This window comes from Cicer arietinum, chromosome 6, assembly GCF_000331145.2.
Source record: "Cicer arietinum cultivar CDC Frontier isolate Library 1 chromosome 6, Cicar.CDCFrontier_v2.0, whole genome shotgun sequence".
Taxonomy (NCBI): Eukaryota; Viridiplantae; Streptophyta; class Magnoliopsida; order Fabales; family Fabaceae; genus Cicer; species Cicer arietinum.
The window spans coordinates 70,023,528-70,046,812 of NC_021165.2; the positions used below are offsets into that span (position 1 = coordinate 70,023,528).

At 30.0% G+C, this 23,285-nt stretch overlaps 3 protein-coding genes across 3 annotated transcripts; 1 reads left to right on the forward strand and 2 right to left on the reverse strand.

The window, feature by feature from the left end:
- Positions 1–550: 550 nt before the first annotated feature.
- LOC101497888 (arginine decarboxylase) lies at positions 551–3,541 on the forward strand. The gene has a single exon (XM_004507452.4). The coding sequence runs from the start codon at positions 1,094–1,096 to the stop codon at positions 3,290–3,292; it is 2,199 nt and encodes a 732-aa protein (XP_004507509.1). The 5' UTR covers positions 551–1,093; the 3' UTR covers positions 3,293–3,541.
- A 9,795-nt stretch (positions 3,542–13,336) lies between these two features.
- Positions 13,337–17,577, reverse strand: LOC101498209 (epimerase family protein SDR39U1 homolog, chloroplastic). The gene is made up of 13 exons (XM_004507453.4): positions 17,382–17,577; positions 17,247–17,300; positions 16,563–16,638; positions 16,153–16,212; positions 15,774–15,892; positions 15,372–15,416; positions 15,222–15,300; positions 14,973–15,034; positions 14,482–14,584; positions 14,285–14,345; positions 13,910–13,980; positions 13,684–13,823; positions 13,337–13,587 (listed from the first exon to the last, which is right to left on the reverse strand). Exons 1-13 carry the CDS (start codon positions 17,463–17,465, stop codon positions 13,486–13,488), a joined length of 1,056 nt encoding a protein of 351 aa, XP_004507510.1. The 5' UTR covers positions 17,466–17,577; the 3' UTR covers positions 13,337–13,485.
- A 2,164-nt stretch (positions 17,578–19,741) lies between these two features.
- On the reverse strand, positions 19,742–21,779 carry LOC101498538 (V-type proton ATPase 16 kDa proteolipid subunit). The gene is made up of 3 exons (XM_004507454.4): positions 21,577–21,779; positions 20,741–21,026; positions 19,742–20,233 (listed from the first exon to the last, which is right to left on the reverse strand). Exons 1-3 carry the CDS (start codon positions 21,650–21,652, stop codon positions 20,101–20,103), a joined length of 495 nt encoding a protein of 164 aa, XP_004507511.1. The 5' UTR covers positions 21,653–21,779; the 3' UTR covers positions 19,742–20,100.
- Between the last annotated feature and the right edge of the window lie 1,506 nt (positions 21,780–23,285).

A 23,285-nucleotide genomic window follows, 5' to 3' on the forward strand; every position in this document is an offset into this window, starting at 1 on the left:
CAGAAGAACGTGGTCTCCAAACTCCAATGTTATCGCAATACTATTTCATACCAGTAAAAAAGAAACACATTATATTAATACTTTTTCACCAATAAAAAATAAAAAAGGATTCGCATAACAGAAGCCACGCGGCAACTCGACGGCGATAAGACGTCATTACAAAGCGAAATACGTTACACTGATTGATGCTATTAAAAAATGTATTTTTTTGTTTTTAATAATTACTGACAATGATATAAAAATCATATAATCTTAAATATATTCTCCCACAACTACAAGCTTACATAAAAAAATAATAAAAAATTAGGTCAGTATTAATTAAAAATCCAGAATTTGAAAACGAATAATAATTTAAAACTGAGAAGTCAAAATATTGATAAATAATCATCGTATTTATTCTATATTTAAAAAAAGAAAGAAAAAAAAAGAAGTTGAAAAAGTGGGCCCAAGAAGACATATTCGGAGTCCAGTTGATGAGTATAGGGCCCAATTTAGCACCATATTCTGATCCCTGTAGTGATCGTATATAAATTGCCATCTCCTGCCATGCAATCTTCGCTCACTTCCACCTCTCACAACAACAACACGTCTTTCATTCATTAAAATCCTCACCTTCATAAATAACCTAACCTCTTCGTTTGTTATACATCCTCACAATTTTCTCCTTTTTTTTCTCCCTATCTTTCTCCGTCTTTACCCGTTCCGTTTCGACTCATTCGAAATCCATATTTTTCTCCTTCACCAACAAATACTCATTTTAGTTATCATAAATAACCAGATCTGCATGCTATCGTTCTCCTCAGTTTATTAAATTATTTCATTCAAAATCCGTTATCTGTTCCTATCTTGATAATCACTTTTAACCAATTATTCTTCTGAAGGGTCGTTGTGGGGATCGAATTGCATAGAGAGAGTTGCGAGGGGGAGTTCTCCATTTTTGATTAGATCTTTCACTGTTTTCTTTTGGGGGGGTAGCCGGGGCTTTTGCCTCGGCGGGTTTCAAAGCCCCCACTTAGAAAACTTCTTTTCTTTTCCTCTTTCAAAATCCAAACCCTAATTTTTTTATCATAATTTTTCTTTTATTGCGGAAGAGATGCCGGCTTTAGCTTGTTGCGTCGACGGTGCCGCTGCACTCCTTCCTCCCGGCTACGCACTTGCCGGAGACACAACTCTTCCGCCGCCGTTCACATTTTCTGCTGTGACAATAACCACCGACGATGCCTCCGCCGCTGTTGAGGAAACCAATTGGTCTCCTTCTCTTTCAACCAAATTATTCAAAATCGACGGCTGGGGTTTTCCTTACTTCGGCGTGAATAACGCCGGAGATATCTCCGTTCGGCCACACGGTACGGCGACGATGTCTCACCAGGAGATTGATTTGCTCAAAGTTGTGAAGAAAGCCTCCGATCCGAAATGCTGTGGCGGACTCGGGTTGCAGCTTCCTCTCGTTGTTCGGTTTCCTGATGTTTTAAAGAATCGTCTCGAGTCTCTTCACGCTGCCTTCGACGGTGCGATTCAATCTCAAGGGTATGAATCTCATTACCAAGGTGTTTACCCTGTGAAGTGTAACCAGGACCGGTTCGTTGTGGAGGACATTGTTGAATTCGGGTCACCGTTCCGGTTCGGGTTAGAAGCTGGTTCGAAACCCGAATTGCTTTTGGCTATGAGCTGTTTGTGTAAAGGAAACAGAGAAGCCTTTTTGGTTTGCAACGGTTTCAAAGACAGTGAATATATTACTCTGGCTTTGGTTGCGAGGAAGCTGGCTTTGAACACTGTTATTGTTCTTGAGCAAGAGGAAGAGCTTGACATGGTGATTGATATCAGCAAAAAGCTTTGCATTCGTCCCGTGATTGGTGTTCGCGCGAAGTTGAGGACCAAACATTCTGGCCATTTCGGTTCGACTTCAGGTGATAAAGGTAAATTTGGTTTAACAACAATTCAGATTTTGCGTGTGGTGAAGAAGCTTGAACAATTAGATATGCTTGATTGTCTCCAACTGTTGCATTTTCATATTGGCTCTCAAATTCCCACCACTGAATTGCTTGCTGATGGTGTTGGAGAAGCTGCTCAGATCTATTGTGAGTTGCTTCGTTTGGGTGCCCAGATGCGAGTTTTAGACATTGGTGGTGGTTTGGGCATAGATTATGATGGTTCAAAGTCGAGCGATTCTGATCTATCTGTTGCTTATGGTTTAGAAGAGTATGCTGCAGCTGTTGTTAATGCTGTGAAATATGTATGCGATCGTAGGGGTTTTAAGCACCCTGTGATTTGCAGTGAGAGTGGTAGGGCCATTGTGTCTCATCATTCAATTTTGATTTTTGAGGCTATTGGTTCAACTTCACACTGTACCCCTTCATTGTCCTCCATTGGATTGCAGTATTTGGGAGAAGGGCTCTCTGAGGAAACACTTGCTGATTATCAGAACATATCTGCTGCTACCATTCGTGGTGATCATGAAGCCTGTTTGCTCTACACTGAGCAATTCAAGAAAGGGTGTGTTGAGCAATTCAAGCAAGGGACTTTAGGGATTGAACAGCTAGCTGCAGTGGATGGTTTGTGTGATTTGATAACGGAGACGATTGGGGCAAAGGATCCAGTTAAATCATACAATGTGAATCTCTCTGTTTTCACATCCATTCCTGATTTTTGGGGCATAGAGCAATTGTTTCCAATTGTCCCAATTCATCGTCTGGATGAGAAACCAACTGCTAGGGGTATTTTATCTGACTTAACTTGTGACAGTGATGGGAAGATAAACAAGTTCATTGGTGGTGAGTCAAGCTTGCCACTTCATGAATTGGAAGGACAAAATGGTGGAGGATACTATCTGGGAATGTTCTTGGGCGGGGCTTATGAGGAGGCGCTTGGTGGGTTCCACAACCTGTTTGGTGGCCCTAGTGTTGTTAGGGTGTTACAGAGCGACGGTCCACACGGTTTTGCGGTGACGCGGGCTGTTTCTGGACCGTCGTGTGCAGATGTCCTCCGAGTGATGCAGCACGAGCCGCAGCTCATGTTTGAGACGCTCAAGCACCGTGTACTTGAATTTTGTGGACAGCATGATGATGATAGTGTGGTGAATGCAGCAGGGCTGGCAAATAGTCTAGCTAGATCATTTGATAACATGCCTTATTTGGTTTCATCATCCTCTTGTTGTTTGAATGCTGTTACTAACAATGAGGGATTTTACTATTGTTCTGGCGATGATTTCAGTGCAGATTCTGCTTCTGCTGTTACCTCTGTTGCTGGTTCCGTTGCCGGAGAAGATGAGCATTGGTCATATTGCTGTGCTTGAGTTTCGTCTTTAGTATTTCCTGATGTTGGTTGTTGTTAAGGTGGTCTTTTATTTTTTGTCATTTTATGTTTTTTTTTAGCAAATGATGTATGAAGAAGCAAGACGGGTCCTTCTGTGCCTTTTGTTTTTGCAATTTCGGGCATCTTAATGTTGATTTCTGTCCTGTAGAATTTCAACTTCTAGTTTAGCCATTTTTTTGTTGTTGTCTTGATTTTTTATGTTTAGAATAAACAATTCAACTTCTTATTATTTTTTCGGTTAACTTGTTTTTTCTTCTTTGGAATATGCTGTCATAAGACAGTTTAATTTTGTCTTATAAAAAATAGTAGTATAAATATGACTTAATCTAATGAACTCTGCGGGGTTGCTTTAATTTGATAATTAATGTCGGATTAAATTTATAGGAAATTATTCTAAAATTATTTTCGAGCTCATTTGGCAATGAGACATAGAAGTCTAGTTCAAGTTTTCCTCCTTAAGCAGTCTTAACTCAAACACGGGTCCCTATCTCACAAAGGCACGGTCAATTTGTCAATCGATATTTTATTTGAATCATTCTATTGATGATTTCAAAATTAATTTGAATTTTTGATCTAAAATTACCAATTTTCAAGAAATAAAAAATGTTGGTTTATCAATTTTCAAGAATAGATGGGTGGAGAATAATGAAAATAATTATATTTATCACATTTTATCCTTCATGTTCGGAGAAAATAAACACATTTTTTTTGAGGATTCAAATCTATCAAAAATTGATTTGATATATCAAATTTATGTATGTGTCACTTCAACTCTACACAGTCACTTTATGATGTAAACTCGTGAAATAATTTTTACTTACAAAATTTATATGCAATTTAGTCTCTAATGATGTAAAATTAATTAAAAAAATCAAGTGGAAATGTTACATGTCCATTGAAACATACTTGTTAAAAAATAACAAATGGATGATATTTTTATTGACGCGAAAAAATTTGGACAATTATTTAAAACCCATAAATTTTAGAGATATATTTATTACGACTATTTCGATATTGTATACCACAATTAAATCCATGTTAATACCAACGAATCTACTGCAAATTGTTAATGCGTAATGGTCTAAAGGTTAAAAAAACTAACATTATTAGTATCTGCAAAATACAATACTCATAATGTGAGATAAATGTAAATTCCTTATAATCTACATTATAATATGTTTTTTATTAAAAAGAAAGTTAAAAGGCTACAAAATATTTCAGTCAAAATATGTATCTACATTCTAATATGTATTTTATATAAGCTATATCCTTTTACTCTACATGAAAAAATTATATTACTTTATATTCAAAATATAAAATATATTTCAAGTAACAAAATACAAAATAATTTTAATATTTAAAGTCATACATGAGATATACTCTCTACGGATTTTGTTGTTGATAAAATCTCTTGATATTAAATGCTTTAACACCACTATATTAAACTTTATTGTATTTCGAGTAAAAATAAAAGGGCATTTATGCAATAAATACATTCTAAACTTTGTAAATTACATCTGAAGTTAGAAGTATTATATTAAAAAATGCATTGTAAATTGTATAACCAACTTGTGAAAGTTCAAAATTTATTCATAAAATTTTTATTTTGATATTCTTAACAAGTGTTATAAGACATTTATTTAAAACTTATTGGGAGAGAAGGAGTAATAATTAAAGTTAGAGTTGTACTCTACGTAGAATGGTGACCAAGAAAAATAAAATCGATTGTGTGGTATTAGATGGAGAAATTGGTATTTGAAATTGGTGTTAGATGGATGAAAGTGTTTGCGCGTAAATAGTGTGTTGAGTTTGACCACGGTTTTGTTGTGACTTAGATAAGATGCTGATGCTGCCCCAAATTATGGGATTGAAGATGCGAGTAATGTTCGTTTCTTCAATTTGAGACACGCAACTGCCACTACAAATATTCTCATTCTTAATTTCTGCTTTTTTTAAGGGGCATGTTTGTTGTGATAGATACCATCACGAGGAATAAAACTCTCATCAAATCTTGGCTTAACTTGCATTAACATCATTTTGCTGTGTTAACAAACTAATCTTTCTTTGTTTTTCAGTTACCTTATATGGGGTAAGTAGAATATCCGAATTTAGTGGGAGAAACACAACTTCAAGTTTCTTTCCTATTTTGTTCCGTCACAAATTCAATATGAAATTATTCCTCACTACTTTACCTTTGTAGTGTTGAGTAATATAGATAACTTCAATTTTAAGATGTGTAAAAAAAAACTTTAAAATGATATCAAAATTTATTTAAGATATATTTTGAAATATCTGTTGTCGAGATATCTGTGTGAGTTATATTCTAATTAATTGTCTTAGACATATTAAATGAGATATAATCTATATTTATAAAAAATAAAATTTAAGTAAAAATCAATAATCCATCTACTATTTAATGATATATCTTTAAAAACATTAATAGCATGAGATGTGTGGTGTTGAAACCAAATAAACCGAAAAAATAATATAAAATTCAAAAATTATATAAACTTACAGTGTTGATGTTCGATTTTATGTCTATAAAATATTTTTGTCGAGATTGATGAGTTGAAGAAATAGGTTTTATAAGATTGATGAATTCAATCCAAATTAAGATATTTTTACTAAGTAAAATGTTCGATGTACACTCTATAAGATATTAAGGTGTATACAATCTCATATTAAATGATCTCATAGATGTGATATATTAATAATATGTGAATTCTTTTTGTATACATTTTATGAATAACTTAGGAATTTAATTGATTATCTTTAACATAGCCGGATAGTCCTGAACTAGATATTGCCTGAATGTGTTGCAGAGAATGTTGAATGATTCTGGAAGGTTAGCTTTACTTTAGCATAATAGAATTAAGAATGAATTTTCAGCGTGATAGGCGTCTTAATTTGGAATGGGAACAAACTTTACTCAAAGTAGTGAATCAGATAAAATAAAGTAAAACGCATATATCCTTTTTTGATATTTATTATGCCTATCACTGCAACTTCTAGGCATTAGACTCTCTTAATTCAATTTCTAATTATACCATCCACTAAAGTTGTCCCTGGATATTCTCTATGCTTCTATTTTCTATGTGTTTTCATTTCAGAATCTTATACTAGTGGATTATTTTAAATTTTCTTCATAAATAAATATGCTTGCCTTAGATCTTTTTTACTACTTATATTCAGTTATTTGTTATTATGTGGCTGCAACATTGATATTTGACACGATAGGGATAAAACTTCAACTTTCTATGTTATTATGTGGGATTTTTACTAATAAATTATTTAAATAATAAAGTATTTAGTATTTGGTAATGTTTTGTAATTAAGAAAATTGATTTTAAATATGATTAAATTCAATTATTGTAATTAAAAAATAATTTAATCTTATAATTATAATTCAATTGATAATTGTAAAAACGTTGATAAATAGAATCTAACTACTAAATTATTCGAGAAAAATAAAAAAATCCAATTAATTATTGATAACTTTTCGAACGCAAATACATTCCTCTGAAAAAAGGTCACAAACACATATTTTATATCCTCTAAATTGGTTTTAATTTTTTTATTTTTTTTTACATTGAAGATCTAACTGAATTAAATCAATCGAATTATTAATTTGAATATCTCTTTCATGTCATTTAAAATAATTTATTTAAAATTTGAATTAAACTATTATTTTTTATTCTATACTATATATTAATAGTGTTATTAAAAAAAACATATACTGTACATATAATTTTTTAATGCTTACCTACTTGTTTGATAATATACAAAACTTTGTGTGATTAAAAGTTAATTATTTTTAAATAATTTTCTTAAACTTTATAAATGATACTAAATCAATTTACTTTTTATCGGTGTGGTTGGTTCAAAATTCATGAGAAAAAATTGCAAAACTCAAATCAAATTTATTATTTACTTTTTTCAGATTTTTTTTATCAGAAATGAAATAAAACGGACCAATCACAAGACACAAGGACAGTTCCACCTTGCACCTAATGTAGACGGGATTCTGTATTATATTACATTTAGACATATAAATTTAATATTTCAATTTAAATGTGTTAAATATAATATGGTATATATTCTTAAATAATAGACATAGAAATATCTTTCTTTTTTTAAATAAAATTAAATACAGTGTATTTTTAACATTTCCTAATTATATCTATACATTGCATCCGACTCACTTGTTTGAATTTTGAAACATGCACACATAAAAAGTTTCAAAGTCCTCCAATTCAAGATTTTTACTTTGGGTACAAGATTTTAGTATCTTAATTAAAATTTAACTCTTCAACGTGGCTGTCTAATTTTCCCCAAAAGGAAATTTTCCCACTTTTAACAAAACAAAGTGCTTTTAGTGTTTTGTTATCGTGTCTTTTCAGGAATTTTCAATAGAAAAGGCAAATTCAGCCCAAGCTCAGAATCAGATACAGTGCATTAGCAATGTGTTAGTTTGACCCAAAAAAATAAATAAATATTAACTGACCAGAAAAGCTGTTTTTAAAAGATAATTTATTTATTTTTGGATTCCGTCAATTATTATTCTTACAGCATTATGTTACATGTTTAATGTTTCCTACTTAAGAAAACGCGTTACATTCTTTCATCAAAAAACAAAAACAAAAGTAAGAAAGAAAGCGCTACACATTATGTTACATAAAGTTTTGTCAATAATCATTTTAATTGGTTAGATTGAACTAAGATATTCTCTATCCATTCATCAATGATTTATTATTAATTGGGATTTAATATTAACCATTTAAATTTAGATACTTTAATTGTTAAAAAAAAAATTAATGCACAATTCTTATGATGACTAATATTCCTTTCATTCTACAGTAATTTTTATTTGATAATTTTACTCCTATTAAGAAACAATAATAAATAAAAGAAAGTGAATTATTGTTTTATTATATTATCTTTAATTCTTATTAATTGTTAGTGTATTCTTATTATCATAAATATAAAATTGAAGATAATAAGCAATGCACATAATACTAATTAATATTATGAAACAATTAAAAAGAGAAATTAAAATTACATTTTATTTTAAAATGTACTCTTTTGAGACAAAATCTTTTTTTTATATATATAAATATAACGTGATTACAAGACAAAGAGTAATTCATATTGAAATTTAAAAACATACAATTGTATATGGTGTAATATATATAGAGCTTACAAAATCCTTCAAATTAAGATTTTATTAAAATTGTCAACAAAAAATAAAATAAAAAGTCGTATTCAGCTATTCGACGTGTTAGCTAAAATAACATGCTAGCACAGTTATTCTAGAAAAACAATCTTTCACTGCTATTTATTTTTTTTCTCAATTCATTTTCCACGGTATGTGTCCCTTTTATGATACAGGTTAGGTAATATAATTACTTTTATGAATTTTATAAAAATTACTAGTACGATTGAATTAATGTTACGAGAAAAAGAGATAATATGAATTGAAAACAATAATAAATAGACAAGGATATAATAGAAAAATAATATTAAATAATATACTCATTGGTATGATATATTAAACCACATATACATATGAGACAAATTTTTTAGAATGACTTATATTATATTAGGAATAGAGGAACTCTTATTTTAGGAGATTATTTATTACTCCTTCGGTCATGTAATAACTATCAAATTTGTAAAAAGATTTCAAGATAGTTTTAATTGCTTTTTTAATGTTATGTTGAACGTTATCTACTTTGCATTTATTTTTTATAAAGGACACTTTATATTATTAACTCATAGAAAGCTGCGAGGTGGAAATACCAGCATCATACATCAAAAGAAAATGTCAAAAAGGAGTAACATATTCTATAATTGTAAAAGTGAAAGAGGTTATAAGTTAATATGGTACTACATCGGCAAACATAGATATATTTAAAAAAAATCGTTTTCAATAACAAAAATTACTTATTATCATGGATCACACACGCACAATATTTCACTTTATATGTTTTACTTCTTGAATTGTCGAAGAGAATAAATCACCAACATTACGATATAACAGTGTCTCTACACAATCCACGTGAACAGTTATCTCAGAATACATCGATGCTAAGCTAAAATCTATAATAAAAATGATTTAAATGTTAGTTTAAAAAAAGATATAGTGTATACATATATATATATATATATATACATATATATATATATATATATATATACATATATATATATATATATATATATATATATTATTCTTTTCTATCTTACTGGCATAATGGATCTTGTAGGTCAAATGTCAAATTCATTTTATTTAATTAAATTTTTTACTTTTTGATTTAACCGTTCTATTGTGTGACCATATATGATCTAATTTAATTGAAAATAATATTAAATATAAAAAAGTAAAAATTTAATTAAACAATTATTTAGTTTAAATATGTTTTTGCTCCTTACAAATATATGTTTCGTTTTGATTTTAGTACTTATAATTTGTTTTGTTTGATTTATACCGTTACAAATTCTAACAAGTTTTAAGGTTTTCATTTATGAAATTTTTTTAAGTAAAAAATGGTGACATGATTAATTTTGAATGAAGTGACACATAGTAAGAGTATAATTATTGTTGACTAGACAGTATTGAATATTTAAAATTAAAATTCATTTTTTAACTCATTTAAACTTAAAATTAATTAATAAACCAATTAAATAATAAAAACTTAAAAATTTTAATCTTCAACCCCAATTTTTTTTTTAATAAAAACTCAACAACTTTTATCTTCAATCATAATTTCTTCATATTCAAATCACAAATTATCATACTTGAATCTAATTCATAAAAATTTTAATTTCTCATTTTTCTTGGACCGCATCTATAATCTTTATCATAACCACCAAAGACATAAGTGATTTTGTGCAACGAAAATAACCACCAGCATTCTTTTCACAAGCTGCAAGAACAACATTCACAAACTATTATATACTATTATTTAACTCATTGAGTTATTGGCTACAAAGTCCAGAATTTGGACTAACGTAAATGATAGACAAAAAGCAACAAATGGGACACAAAATTTAGTGTACTTGCGTTTCAGACTAGTTTGCAACAATTTGAAATTGATCAATCTTCCAAGTACCTTAAGAGTAAAGAGACATCTTTCAAGACCAAACTCATGAGGTGTAACAATATTTTTCTTCATCTTTTAGGACCATGTCTTGCTAGCATCATCAACTACATCACCAAAAATATTCAAGAGTTTTTCCTTATATGACAACATTGTAATCACTTTGGTCTAATCGTGTTTGTCGTCATTTCGACGTTGCGTACTACCTCCGAGGTTATTGCGCTTTAAATTAAAAAGAATAAAAATAATTTGTTTAAATTGATATTTTCGTTCCTTTAGTTTGTGTAAAATGAATTAATATGTCAATTGTTATGGTACAAAATAGTAACTAGTGTGCAATGTAATGTAAAACTATTTTACATTCACATGTAAGTATAGTTATCGATTGAATAGTTATTTTGTAGAGCTGATACAATAGACATATTTGCTTAAAATTAAAAAAAAAATGATTTTTATTTTATATTTTTAAAAATAATTATATGAAAATTTTCTTAAAAATAATAGAAGGTTTTTAGATTTATTTATTACCAATAAAAATAATAATTATGATATTCTATAATTTAAATATGATAAAAAAGACATTTATGTAACAAAAAATTCTTTTTAAATTTTCCGAAACCTAATTTCAATTATATGAAGTTTTTTTATTTAAGAAAACAATAAAACGGTTACATAAAATGTGGGAGTAAGGTATAATTTAGAAGATACAGAATAAATGTTTTTAGAAAATTTCTTCTTCTCCTCCAATGCTCTTCCAATTGATTATTCCAAAAATATATTTTAATAAAGAAATATATTTAAATTATCAATTCAAAAATATATTTTGGACGATTTTGAAAACATATACCAAGTGGAGGAAGAATATATCAATATTCTAATATGATTCTTGGTTCCCAATGACCTGATTGTTTAGGGTTCAAAAGGCTTGGACTAGCCCATCTGCCCAATGTACCCATGATATCCAATTCATAAGTGTGGCTTAAAAATTGATTTCATATTCCATAATTTGACCTGTACCCCCTTCATATATAAAAAAGTTTAATTTTATTTCTTTTATATTCATTTATTTTAAGATAAAAAAATTACTCTAAAATCATACCCTATCAAAATTTTCAACATTTAAATTTATCCCCCCTCCTCTCAAAATTTCACATAGAAATTCACACTACCGAAAATTATATTTTTAAAATTTCTTGTGGTGTAATTTGTGTTATGAAATTCTAAAGGTGCAAAATTTCTATTGGAAATTTTAAATTTGAATTTTTTGATACATAATTATTATTATTTTTTATTTTATTCTGAATTTTTTTTTTAAATAGGGATGAAAAGAATACCGATTGTACCTTTTTATTTATTATTCGACTCTTTTTAGTACATCAAATTAAACCTTAATGAGTTCTTAACATTAGTAAATCAATCATTTCAAACAATCTGAGTTCGTAAAATCACTAAATCACAACACCCTAACATCACAATTCAATATTCTATGATAAAAAAATATTTGGAGTCCTCCTTAATTGGGTCATGTGCTAATATTCTAGTTGCACAAGTTAAATATTAATCCTATAATAAACTATATTATAAATATATTAAAACATACATACTACACTATATTATACTATGTAATAAAATAACTTATTTATTAATCTGTCAATTCAATTCTCTAGCAGAAAAAAAAAATGTAAACAAAAAAAATTAAAAAAAAAAACGAAAAAAAAAAACTGACCCAAAAACTTCAGCAATGAAATTTCAAATTATATTTCATTATTAGAAATTTCTAAAATAAAAATTTAAAGAGTTATTAAATTTCCAGTAGATATATTTCAATACCGCAAATTTTAAAAATTAAATTTTCGATTCAAAACAACTGCCGAATATTTCTAATTTCTGATTGAAATATAATTATTGAAAATTTTAAATTTAAAGAAAAAAATTTACTTTTTCTGAAATTTGGGAATGTGGGTGTATGATCAAACTATGTGAATTTGTTTCTATTTTTTATTATCCACTTAAGGATATTTTAATAAGTTGAAGGAGAAAAATTATAAATAAAGGGATACACATCAAATAGTAGAATAAAAAAATTAATTTTGACGTAGCAAAATAGAGTGGGTTCCTCGATTGACCCATTCAATGAAATCACACTTAATTGTATATAAAGAGTGAGATTTCTAACCTAATAATTCTTTTAAGGTGGATGCTCATCCAACCTTTATGTTTCTTTATTCTTCTTGGATTTTAATTTTAGATAATCTATTGGAATGCAGATGGGGAAGAAGAGAATACAAAAGATTTCATTCGTTTTTAACATGTCTTCTTCTCGTGGCTTCCTCACTTCCAACCAAGAGGCTCAGCTAAGACTATCCCCATACACCTTTTAAATGTTACTACTTACAAGAGATAGCTTGAATAATAGTTTTATGTCATGATTGAAAACAATTTCTTTTGTACATTCACTTGAATTATTTAGGAATGAGTCATGGTCAAACAAGCTAACATGATTTTGCCAATTATGTTGATGGACAACTAAATTTGCAGACTCAAACTAATATTTGAGAGCGATGAACTATAATTCAAATGAACTAAATTTATATTTCTAGAGATAATATATACAACTTTTGTTCATGTAGCAAAGCCAACATAAAAATTTGGCACAAGAGTAACATAAGTGGTCAAAGCATGATAGGTGGCACAACATAATGCGAGAAGTATATAGAGAACAAAAAGAAAAAAAAAAATATGTCTTTCATTTTCGCTGATTGATAGTCTTTTTAGCATCGTCAATTTGAAGAAAGATTTTGAAATTGTTAAACAAATCGTCCATACACGTCGTTCGTTTTTGAGAACAAACGAAGCTGTATTTTAGCTATGTTGTGAAGAAGATATGGATGATTGCAGTATGATCTCGTGGCAATGCTAGAACAGGCATAATCATGTGTTTATTAGTTAGTTAATATATGTTATAATAATAAACTATACTGCTTTCAAAAATCTCAACATCACATGTGGGAAAGGTTGATGCATAAACCCAAAGAATAAAGAATATGACAGTTGCTTGCTATGGTATACTCCTTCAAGAAATAATTGCTTTAAGGGCATCCTTCACGTATGAATATTTGAATGAGAAACCCAACTTTTTGGCTTGAGTAGGAACCACTCTCTGCCCTTCTAAAACCTACAGAGATTAACAGTGGATTTCATGAAACTCATATATATTAGAAGATAAATGGATTGATGACATGTTAACCAGAGATGAGATGACACTCCTTACCACAGAAGCACCTTCTCCAAGAACAGCCTTGAGTGCAAAGTCGGGCACCGGCAGCCACGAGGGACGAGCCAAAACATGTCCCAGCTGTTCGCACAATTCTGACAATCGCACAGGATTTGGCGCAGTTCCATTTATAACTCCTAATACAGATATTCATAAACATGATTCAGGGCAATGCAATAAGCTCACGAGTTAATCAATCAAAGATTGGGAGTGAGTTCTTCACCTTTGTAAGATGGATTTGATAGTGCTTCATATATTAAATTGACAATGTCATCCAGATGAATCCAGGAGAACCTGTATGAAAATAAAAAGAAAAAAAAGAGAGAACCTGAATGTGAGTTCCACCTAGAAATTAAGACACGACAAAAACCCAAATCACAACACAGTTTGCAGTTTGCACCATGACATTAGTAAATAGAATTTAATATGACAAATAACCACTTGCCTTATCTGTAAATAGAGTTGTTTTGCAAATTTTAGAAGACACGCCAGAGTGTAGCTTAATGGAAAATTGTTTATGGGTGGTGTCTAAGTAATGGATTAAAAGGAAACCATAAAGAAACCTTTTACGAGCGCAAGAAACTGAGTAAAATAATACCATTGATTACCAGAACCTAGAGGTCCACCAGCAAACATCTTGAAGAGAGGTATCATTTTAGCTGCAGAGGTTCAAAGATGTACTTATCAGTTAAAGCCAGATGATATGATGAATTTTATCTATGAATCATTTAAAACTTTTTGATATGATAACACCCCATAAAGCCTAAATGGATAAGTGGTTAGTACAAGATATACCTAGTGCTCCACCATCTTTACCGAGAACAACACCGATGCGAATCAGAGCCACCCTAACATCTCCATTAGCCTTTAAGGCTGTTGATTCCCATTCTCTGCAAACCTGAAAAGATGGGCAGATTCGGTCGATACAATCTAGAAGCTACAATTGTACATAGCAAAATGTTAAACTGATGGGAATGTACTGATTCTGACAAATATGCCTAATCGGAACTGTGGATTCTGGAGATTATATATTTTGATTGAAAATCTCAGTTAATGATTATGTAATCACAATTTATTTCGTGAATGTATTTGATCATGTCTTTCCCAAAATGTCGAGGATTATAACAACTTTTTTAGCATGACAAGACAAATATAACAAGATCAAACCTTTGAAACTTGGTAGTTGGACACAAGTAGCTTTTGTCCTTCACAACCACAGTTTTTGTTCTTATGAGATTTAAGATCTTATAAGTTTTGCAATAATAACAAAAACAATTTCCTTTTACCTCAGCTAGGTAATCCTTTCCTGAAGGACTTTGTTCATCAAAGACTTGTGTCTCACTGGTGCCTAGGTAAAATGAAATAAAAAGAAAATGAAAAAATTTGTCTGCGAAATCATGCACAGTCAAGTATAATAAAAAATGCTCCCAAAGTAATACATTTGCTAACTAAAGCATTTAACAATCATGATAATTTTAATTAACAATAAAAAAAAAAGCAATCAGTAGAGAATCTGTTTTGGCATACAAACATACCATAATAACCAACAGCTGTTGCGCTAACTAAGACTTTGGGTTGAATATCACCAGGTGTACTGTTTATTAGTTCTACAACCTTTATAATGAAATGAATAAGTCAGCAGAAGAAAAATTAAATAAATTTGCTTCAAAGAAATGTCTACTTACTTTTGAGGTCACTCTAATCCTGCTCTGCTTGATTTCTTTCTTTATCTGAAGTATTAAATGAGTCTATTGTCTGTTACTCAGGTCTCTAATAAATGAAGTTCTGTAACTTAAACTTTGCACCAGTGTTCAACACATCAAAAATTGCCAAATATGCATTACTATATTATTGATCATTTCAGAGTTTAGGATATAAAACAGTAGTATATTAATTTTATTATTTCGGTAAAACTTCCAAAAATGTAAAGGTGGCCATGGTTTCCTACATAACTAGAAAATAAAGACTAACTAGCCATTAGGAAACAAATAATCAAATTAGTTCTAAATCAAGGCAAAAGTTAACCACCAACGAGGTGCAAGTATAAATAATTTAAATAGCAGGAGTAATAAAAACATGGCAATAACCTCAGAAGACCATCTGGTACTTATCGGCAATCCTGCCAAATTCACAATCCCCGTTGAACCCTGAATGCTATCTTTCCATTCTGACTCCTCTGCAATCTTGACCCCAGGAAATTCTTTCACTGGAAATACAAAGGAAGAGTTAACCAGTTAAATTCAAAGTGGAGTATATATTTGACTTCGAGTATCCTTTGAGGAACAAAAATTATATGTGAATTAAAATTAACAACAAATATGGTAATTATAAGTTGAAGGTAAGTGAAATTTAGGTGTCATTTTGATCTCTTGAATAAACTTACAGTGGTAAACAAGTTTATGTGAGTACATGTTGCAAAATGTGAGGATTATTACAACTTATTATATTAATTTATTACCTTCTTACCCGGAAAAATTAGTTCTGCTTTAGATTTAGAGCGTGTCAGGACATGAACGCTGTGATTTTCTGCAAAGATTGGAAGTAAGAACAGTAATTAGCTTAATTGTTTACCAATAAGAATCTGAGAGTTCCAATGCTATAAACAAGCACATGAGATCTAACAAAATCCCAGGATTCTACAGATACGTCTTACAGAGTAATGATATAATTAAGGAAGCTATCCACATGATGCAACTATTTATCAATCTTTTAACTCAAGAGCCTTGAAATCTATAACATTGTATATATTTTACAGCATAAGAGGAACTATGACCACGACAGTACAACCCCAATGCATCTTCCATGATAAACAGATAAAGGATATATGTGAGAGCATTGGGAAAATGTTATATATCATGTACTAGATGGGGCCTCACCTGCTTGAAGCTTTTGCACCAACCTCCTACCTATAAAACCTGTTGCTCCAGTTACAGATATGATCATTTGATTTCCCTGCAAAAACATTTTAACCAATGATTATCCTGAAGGAACTAAAACAACCAATAACAAAACCAGAGATAAAACTCTTAACATTTAAATAAGATTATTAATGTACAATGCAAATTACTAAAGTAATGTTCGATTGAAATCATGTTAAGCTTCAATGTGCTTGGTAGCATCATGTGCCTCCGGATTAGGCCACAGCCCAACTCGCTAGAAATAACATCCGAAGGCCCCAACATCATACGCTTTGGTGCCTTCAAAGACGTCATTTCTTGCCGGCCATAATCATAATTAATGGAAACAGACACAGGGAGGGAATTGCAGCGCAACATAGGCCTGACACTACACTACAAATAGTATAATTCATGCACAGCCAAGGCACAAAACATCTAACCTAAACCTCCACTCTGACTCAATCTTATACTAACTTGAGCGTTTAACCTAGAATTAGGTTTGCTAAATTAAGTTAAAAAAGAAGCCTAATTTGATTAATAGCAGAGAAATTAACAACTAGAACAGACCCACTCAGTATGATAGTTAAATCCCCAAAACTTAACCAAACGGCATTCAAAAGGAGAAGTAAAATCAGAATGAAAACACCAAATTATAGAAAATACCTTGGAGCTTTGATCAGAGACACACCAAACCCTGAACCTCCGAGCCTCCCTGGTCTAGTAAAATGAAATGGGTAAGTGAGCAATGCAGTGAAACATAAATGAAAATGAAAATGAAAATGAAGAATTGAAGCTTACAAAGAGGGGTGGAGGAAGTTGAAGAGAAGGAAATTGGGTGTTAAAACAAGTCATAGCAGTGGCTCCACTGATTTCCATTAACATTGTTTGCTATGCACAGTGTTGTATTGAACTCCATTAAGATTATTCTTCTTGTTTCGTGGTTTATTTTGAGCCACAACAACCGCAATTTCCATATCCACCACTTGTTTCAAAAAGGGCTTTGTTTTCAAAATCAGTTAAATTATAATAAGAACTTTTCGTTTTATCTACACTTTCACACCAAACTAAATTAACTATCAAATAACAGATTTAAGGCATCATTTGTGTTAATGACCATAAAAGAATTATTCTTTAGAGCTTCTCGTATTTTTTTTTTTTATCATTGTAACTTTCCCTTATATTTAGTGAAAGTCTCTTAACTAAAAGATTTGGTGGGAGACTTACTATAAATTTTAAGAAACCGTACATTGATGCAAAATCAAGTGTTGCTATTAAATGATGTGAGCATGTGGAGACAACTATATAAACCAAAAATGAACTATCAAGAGACCATTCACTTGAGGTTCTAAATTATTTAATTAAATTAGATTATTTTTTTAAGTTTTTTTTTTATAGATCATTTAAGTCGCAATAATGTAATTTATAATTAGAGCTCTTAAAATTATCAAATCATCAACATAAATTAAGGATGATATTACTTTTACAAATAATTTAGTTAACTATCACTACAACAATATCTAACATATAAACTGTAGACGTTAAAACTATAAGAATTAGAAGATATCTATTTTTAAATTAACAATTTTATGTACTTATCATCGAAAGAGTCAAAATCACTTCATAATTTAATTAATGAAAAAATTTATCGAAAGAAATGTGCTACTCTACTATTTAGAAATATCAAAATTTGAATAATAAAGTTTTAAAAAAAATAGCTGTAATTCCAAAGAACAAAAAAAGCAAAATGGAGTAACGAATTTACCAAATAATTTTCAAAACTTAACGATGACAATGACTGAGGCTTGAAAAAATTATGCGAGTTAAATGTTTAGAGTGGATTTTTCTAAGAATGCCATTCTCTAATGGCACCATTGTGTTTTTATTTTAAAAAATAAATTTAAAGTATAGAGTTTTTTCTTGGTGATAAGCCAACATTTATAATTAAAATCCCAATCAAAAGAGTGGAATAAGGAGTTTGTCTGTGATAGTTTAATTTGATCAATGTTAATCGATTAGCAACAAAAAAAAGTTCAATAATCAATTTAGAAGCAAGAAGCAAATTCTAACAATTCTATAAGGATGTCTTGACATCTAAATATCTATCAAATACTACTTTTGTTTCAAAATGATTAATCTATTTAAAAAAAACTTATTTTAAAATAATTGATTTTTTTAATTTTCAATACTCTTACTTTTAATAGTACTATTTAATTAATATTATTTATATTAATTAAATATATGAAACCCGGAAGGTTACACCTCACCCCGCCTATTACCAGTATAATAATTCAAAAAGTTGGTGAAGCCAGAGGATTTTCCATTGCACTAATAGAACTCGAAACCATAATAAACTTGTATAATCAATTTCCGACCGTATAATTATTTCTTTTTGATTTTAGCAAAGACAAAAAATACATTTATTAATAACATAGAAAGGACTGGGACAAAAAATGTCATACCAAAAATACATAACTAATGTTCGCGAGAACAACCACTATAGCAGTAAATTCAAAATATTAGAATGAAAACCAGCATCCCTTTTTCTGTCATTGTTCAACACAAACATTAAAAGGCATTGCAAATAAAGACAGCGACTATTAGGGTAAAACGAAGCACACACACCCTGTCATACAGAGCTCGTGACCAAAGGTTCAGAAGTGAATAAAACATCCTCACTCAGACTTATTTATAGCACGTGACCACAAAAAAACACTATCTACCTAATGGATTAGGTAACACCACGTATATCACATAGACATGAAGAGGTTCAGAAAATTGAAGCATTACACAAGAATAACGAGGGTTTTTAAAAGAGGCATAATAGCATGATGAAGACAGGCATCAATCTAGTTAAACTTCTCATCTTCCCCCCTTAGATCTTAGTTCGACCCTCTGACAGTTCTTCTTGCCATTCATAATCTGGTTTGCCAAGCAATTTCTTTGTATTTCTTTCATGGAGGGAAAACTTAGAAATACTACTATATAGCACCTTCATACAAAAGTTTGCTTGCTGACTAAAATTCTAGTCAAGTTCATTTCATATTTTTCATCTCACTAACAATCAAATGGTTCAAAATCTTATGAATTTAGAATATGACCTCAACAATAAATGCTTTTCTATTGTGAAAAGATCATAATAATACTGTAAAAGCCACATCTAGCAGTAATCCTGCATCCAATATGAAAAGATCAACAAATGCATACAAGTTCTATTTGCAACTAAATCATTACAAGCACTAGTTTCAGCGGTAGCAAAAACAAAGTAGGCTCATATAATATGGCATGACACATTTCAAAATAAAAAAGGAACAAGCTTAAAAAGCTTTATTAAGCAAAAGATAGACTACTTATACAAACACCATCAAATGACAGGTGGAGCTATTGCTTTCACAAGTATTTGTTAAATATCGCAAGTGGTGTCCAAACACATCACTAACCGCACAACTAAAAATTCACCCCACACTTTCTTAATAAGAAGGTTGGTGGTCAAAGAATATTTTGCAACACAGCTGTTTTCTTATTCGGCTCTAGACTGGCCAGCACGTGACGACAAGATAATACCAACAATGAGACCATAAAGGGCAAGAGCTTCAGCAAAGATGAGGATAAGAATCATTCCAACAAAAAGTTTTGGCTGCTGTGCATTGGCTCTGCAGAAGGAGATTAATTATTCAAAGAAAGAAATTTATTAGGAATGATTGTAAACAAAACATATCCCAGTATCATATTGACAACAATTGCAGGCTAGTTAAAGCAAAATACAAATTCCATGAAGGATCATCGTACCATATTAGATTGTGAAAAAGTTTAAGGACAAGCGAAAATGAACTTGCCAAGGGTTTGCTTGGATTGGTAGTATAGGTTGCAATAGAATGAAATAGTTTAGTTATATTTAAAAAAATGGATGTTAACCCATTTCATTCAATTCCACTTCATTCCACTGTATACCACCAACTCAAACATACCCAAAGAAAACAGTTGAGCAGTGTAAATATGAGAAGTCAGGACCCATGTGTTCACAGATAGAATGCATATCTAAGTGAAATTCTAGACTTCTTCAGTATATCATCAGAGCAAATCACAAAGGGAAAAAGTCATCTAAAAACCAGTTTCAAGTTTAATTACACAAATCAATTACTAAGGTAGAAGAATCATACCTAACACCGGCATCACCAACAATACCAATAGCCATGCCAGCAGAGAGCCCAGCAAGCCCACAGGCAAGACCAGAGGAGAGATGTGCATAACCGTCAAAAAGGTAATAAGATTTAGCCTTGGGGTTAATCCCAGTACTGATAATAACAGCAATAATAAGACCATAAATACCCAAAACACCAGCCATAACAACAGGTACAATAGACTTCATCACCAGCTCCGGTCTCATCACACCCATGGAAGCCACTCCCACACCACTCTTTGCTGTGCCATAGGCAGCTCCCATACCTTCATCCATCAATTCATTTCAAAGTATCATAAACATAAATCAATAAGATCTATAGTCAAATGAACAATCTCAGTTTTTTTCTCACAAATTAAAACAATTCAACAGTTCCAAACCAAGGTAAAGCAATACCTCGATTTTTAAACAATGAAGATCCACATAAACTATAACTATGAGAAATCACTACTTGTTCATGAGAATATTTTTATAAAACTTCAGAATTTAATATCTATGATTTGCAGTAGCATATATTAAATCCAACAAATTTGTTACTCGACAGAAAATATGAAAGCGCAACTGAATCCATAACGACGATACATAAAATTAATTTTAAAATAAAATAAATAAGATCCTGCATCAAGTTAATTGCTATTCAAACTATTAAAAAGGATCGAAACGCAAGCGAAACTCAGAAACAATTTGAGAAGACTCTGCGTATAAAACATATCGGAAATTGAAATTTAGTAAAAAAAAAAAGAGAGAGAAATTGAAAAGAGATCGAGAAAAGACGAAAACAGATCTAATTGAGAAAATTAGGGATAGTTGAATTACATGAGAAGACGAGGGCAGCTGCGGCTCCAAGGAAGCCAAAAAACGGTGCCGTTTCATCGCCGCTAAATGGAGCCATTTTTACTGTAACGAAGTCGAATAGATCTGATCTACGGAGAACGGTATTCTGATTGAGAAAGAGAGGTTCCGATCTCTTTTTTGCGGTAGAGGAAGAAGGTTAGTGAACGTGGGTGATTGATTGCTTTGCTATTATTTATAGTTAGTTAATTTTTATTCAATTATTAATAAATCTTCGGGTGCCCTGTGGTTTGGGACCCGGATCCGAACCCGGATTAACAAGCTAAGTCCAGTTGTCATAACGTCGTGTATGTATGTATTGCTTATCTTTTTAAAAATTGTTAATCATACTTCCTACATTAATACTCTACCCCAACAATTTAGCACTTGTATGTTATTTACACATGCCCCATAAACTAATAAATTTTGGTCCTTAAATCTTATAGCTTAGTGATATTATTATGTGAACGTTTTGTCTTTAAATTGAATTTAAAAACTCGTAATTATATAAATTAAATTTATAAATTTTATTATTTTTTATAAAATTATTTGTCATTTATTTATAATATTTTAATCAATTTATTATCTTAATTCACATTTGTTTGTCTTTTTAATAAATAATTATTTAAGAAACCGACACTTGTAAAAAATCGGATGGAGTATTAGAATCTCAAAAAGAACTCTATCAATTTTTAAATTTCTTACATTTTCCTTGTAAATATAGTTTTTACTATAAAAGTTATTTGAAAAGAAAAATATTTGTAAATATGATTATTACGGTAAAAACAATAGAAATCGTCTTAAACTATTTTTTAATAGAAAAATATGAACTAAAAAAATAACTTTTACAGTATTATTATTTTTTTAAATGACTTTCATAAAAGTCACTTCCTATACGTAATTTTTTAAATAACTAATGTATTGAATATTATGCACACTCGCCTTTTACAAAGCAGAAAACTTCAAATCCACTATGCATATTTTAAACTTCAAAATGTACTCATTTTTTAACATTAATGTAGTCTTGAAGGGATGTTAGTATTGAGAATTTGTGCAATCTACGTAGAGAAATTTGTGGAAAAAATTTAAAATTAGCCATAATAATATATAATAATAAATTACAGTATCACTTTACACTTAAATTAATATTAATATTATATTTCAACCGTTAAATATGGTTCTCATAAAAGTTAAAATAAATATCAAAATACATGAATAATATTTAACAAGGTAATGTCAATCATTGTAAAAAAGTTAATATCAATCAATAATAGTATATATTAAAATATGAGTAATGGAATGTCATAAAAAAATGTCTAGAAATTATCTAAAATTTTAAGATAATAATTTTATTGAATGATAATTTAATCTCTCACATTTTTGTAAGACAATATTACTATTAAATTATTTACGATTATTTAATTTAAAATTATTAATAAAAAATTTTTTACAAATAAAAATATATTTAAATATATATTTTATACATTTATTTACATCTAATAATATTTTTGTTATTTAATAAATATATTTATTTCTTTCCTCTTACATTTTATTTCTATTTTGTGTTATTTGTCTTTCTTTATTTTTATTACATTTTTTTTTCTCTATATACCGTTATTTGATAAAATCAAATAATACATAATTTTAATAATGACAAAACTGCAAATAAACGACAAAGTGCAATATATCTTTTG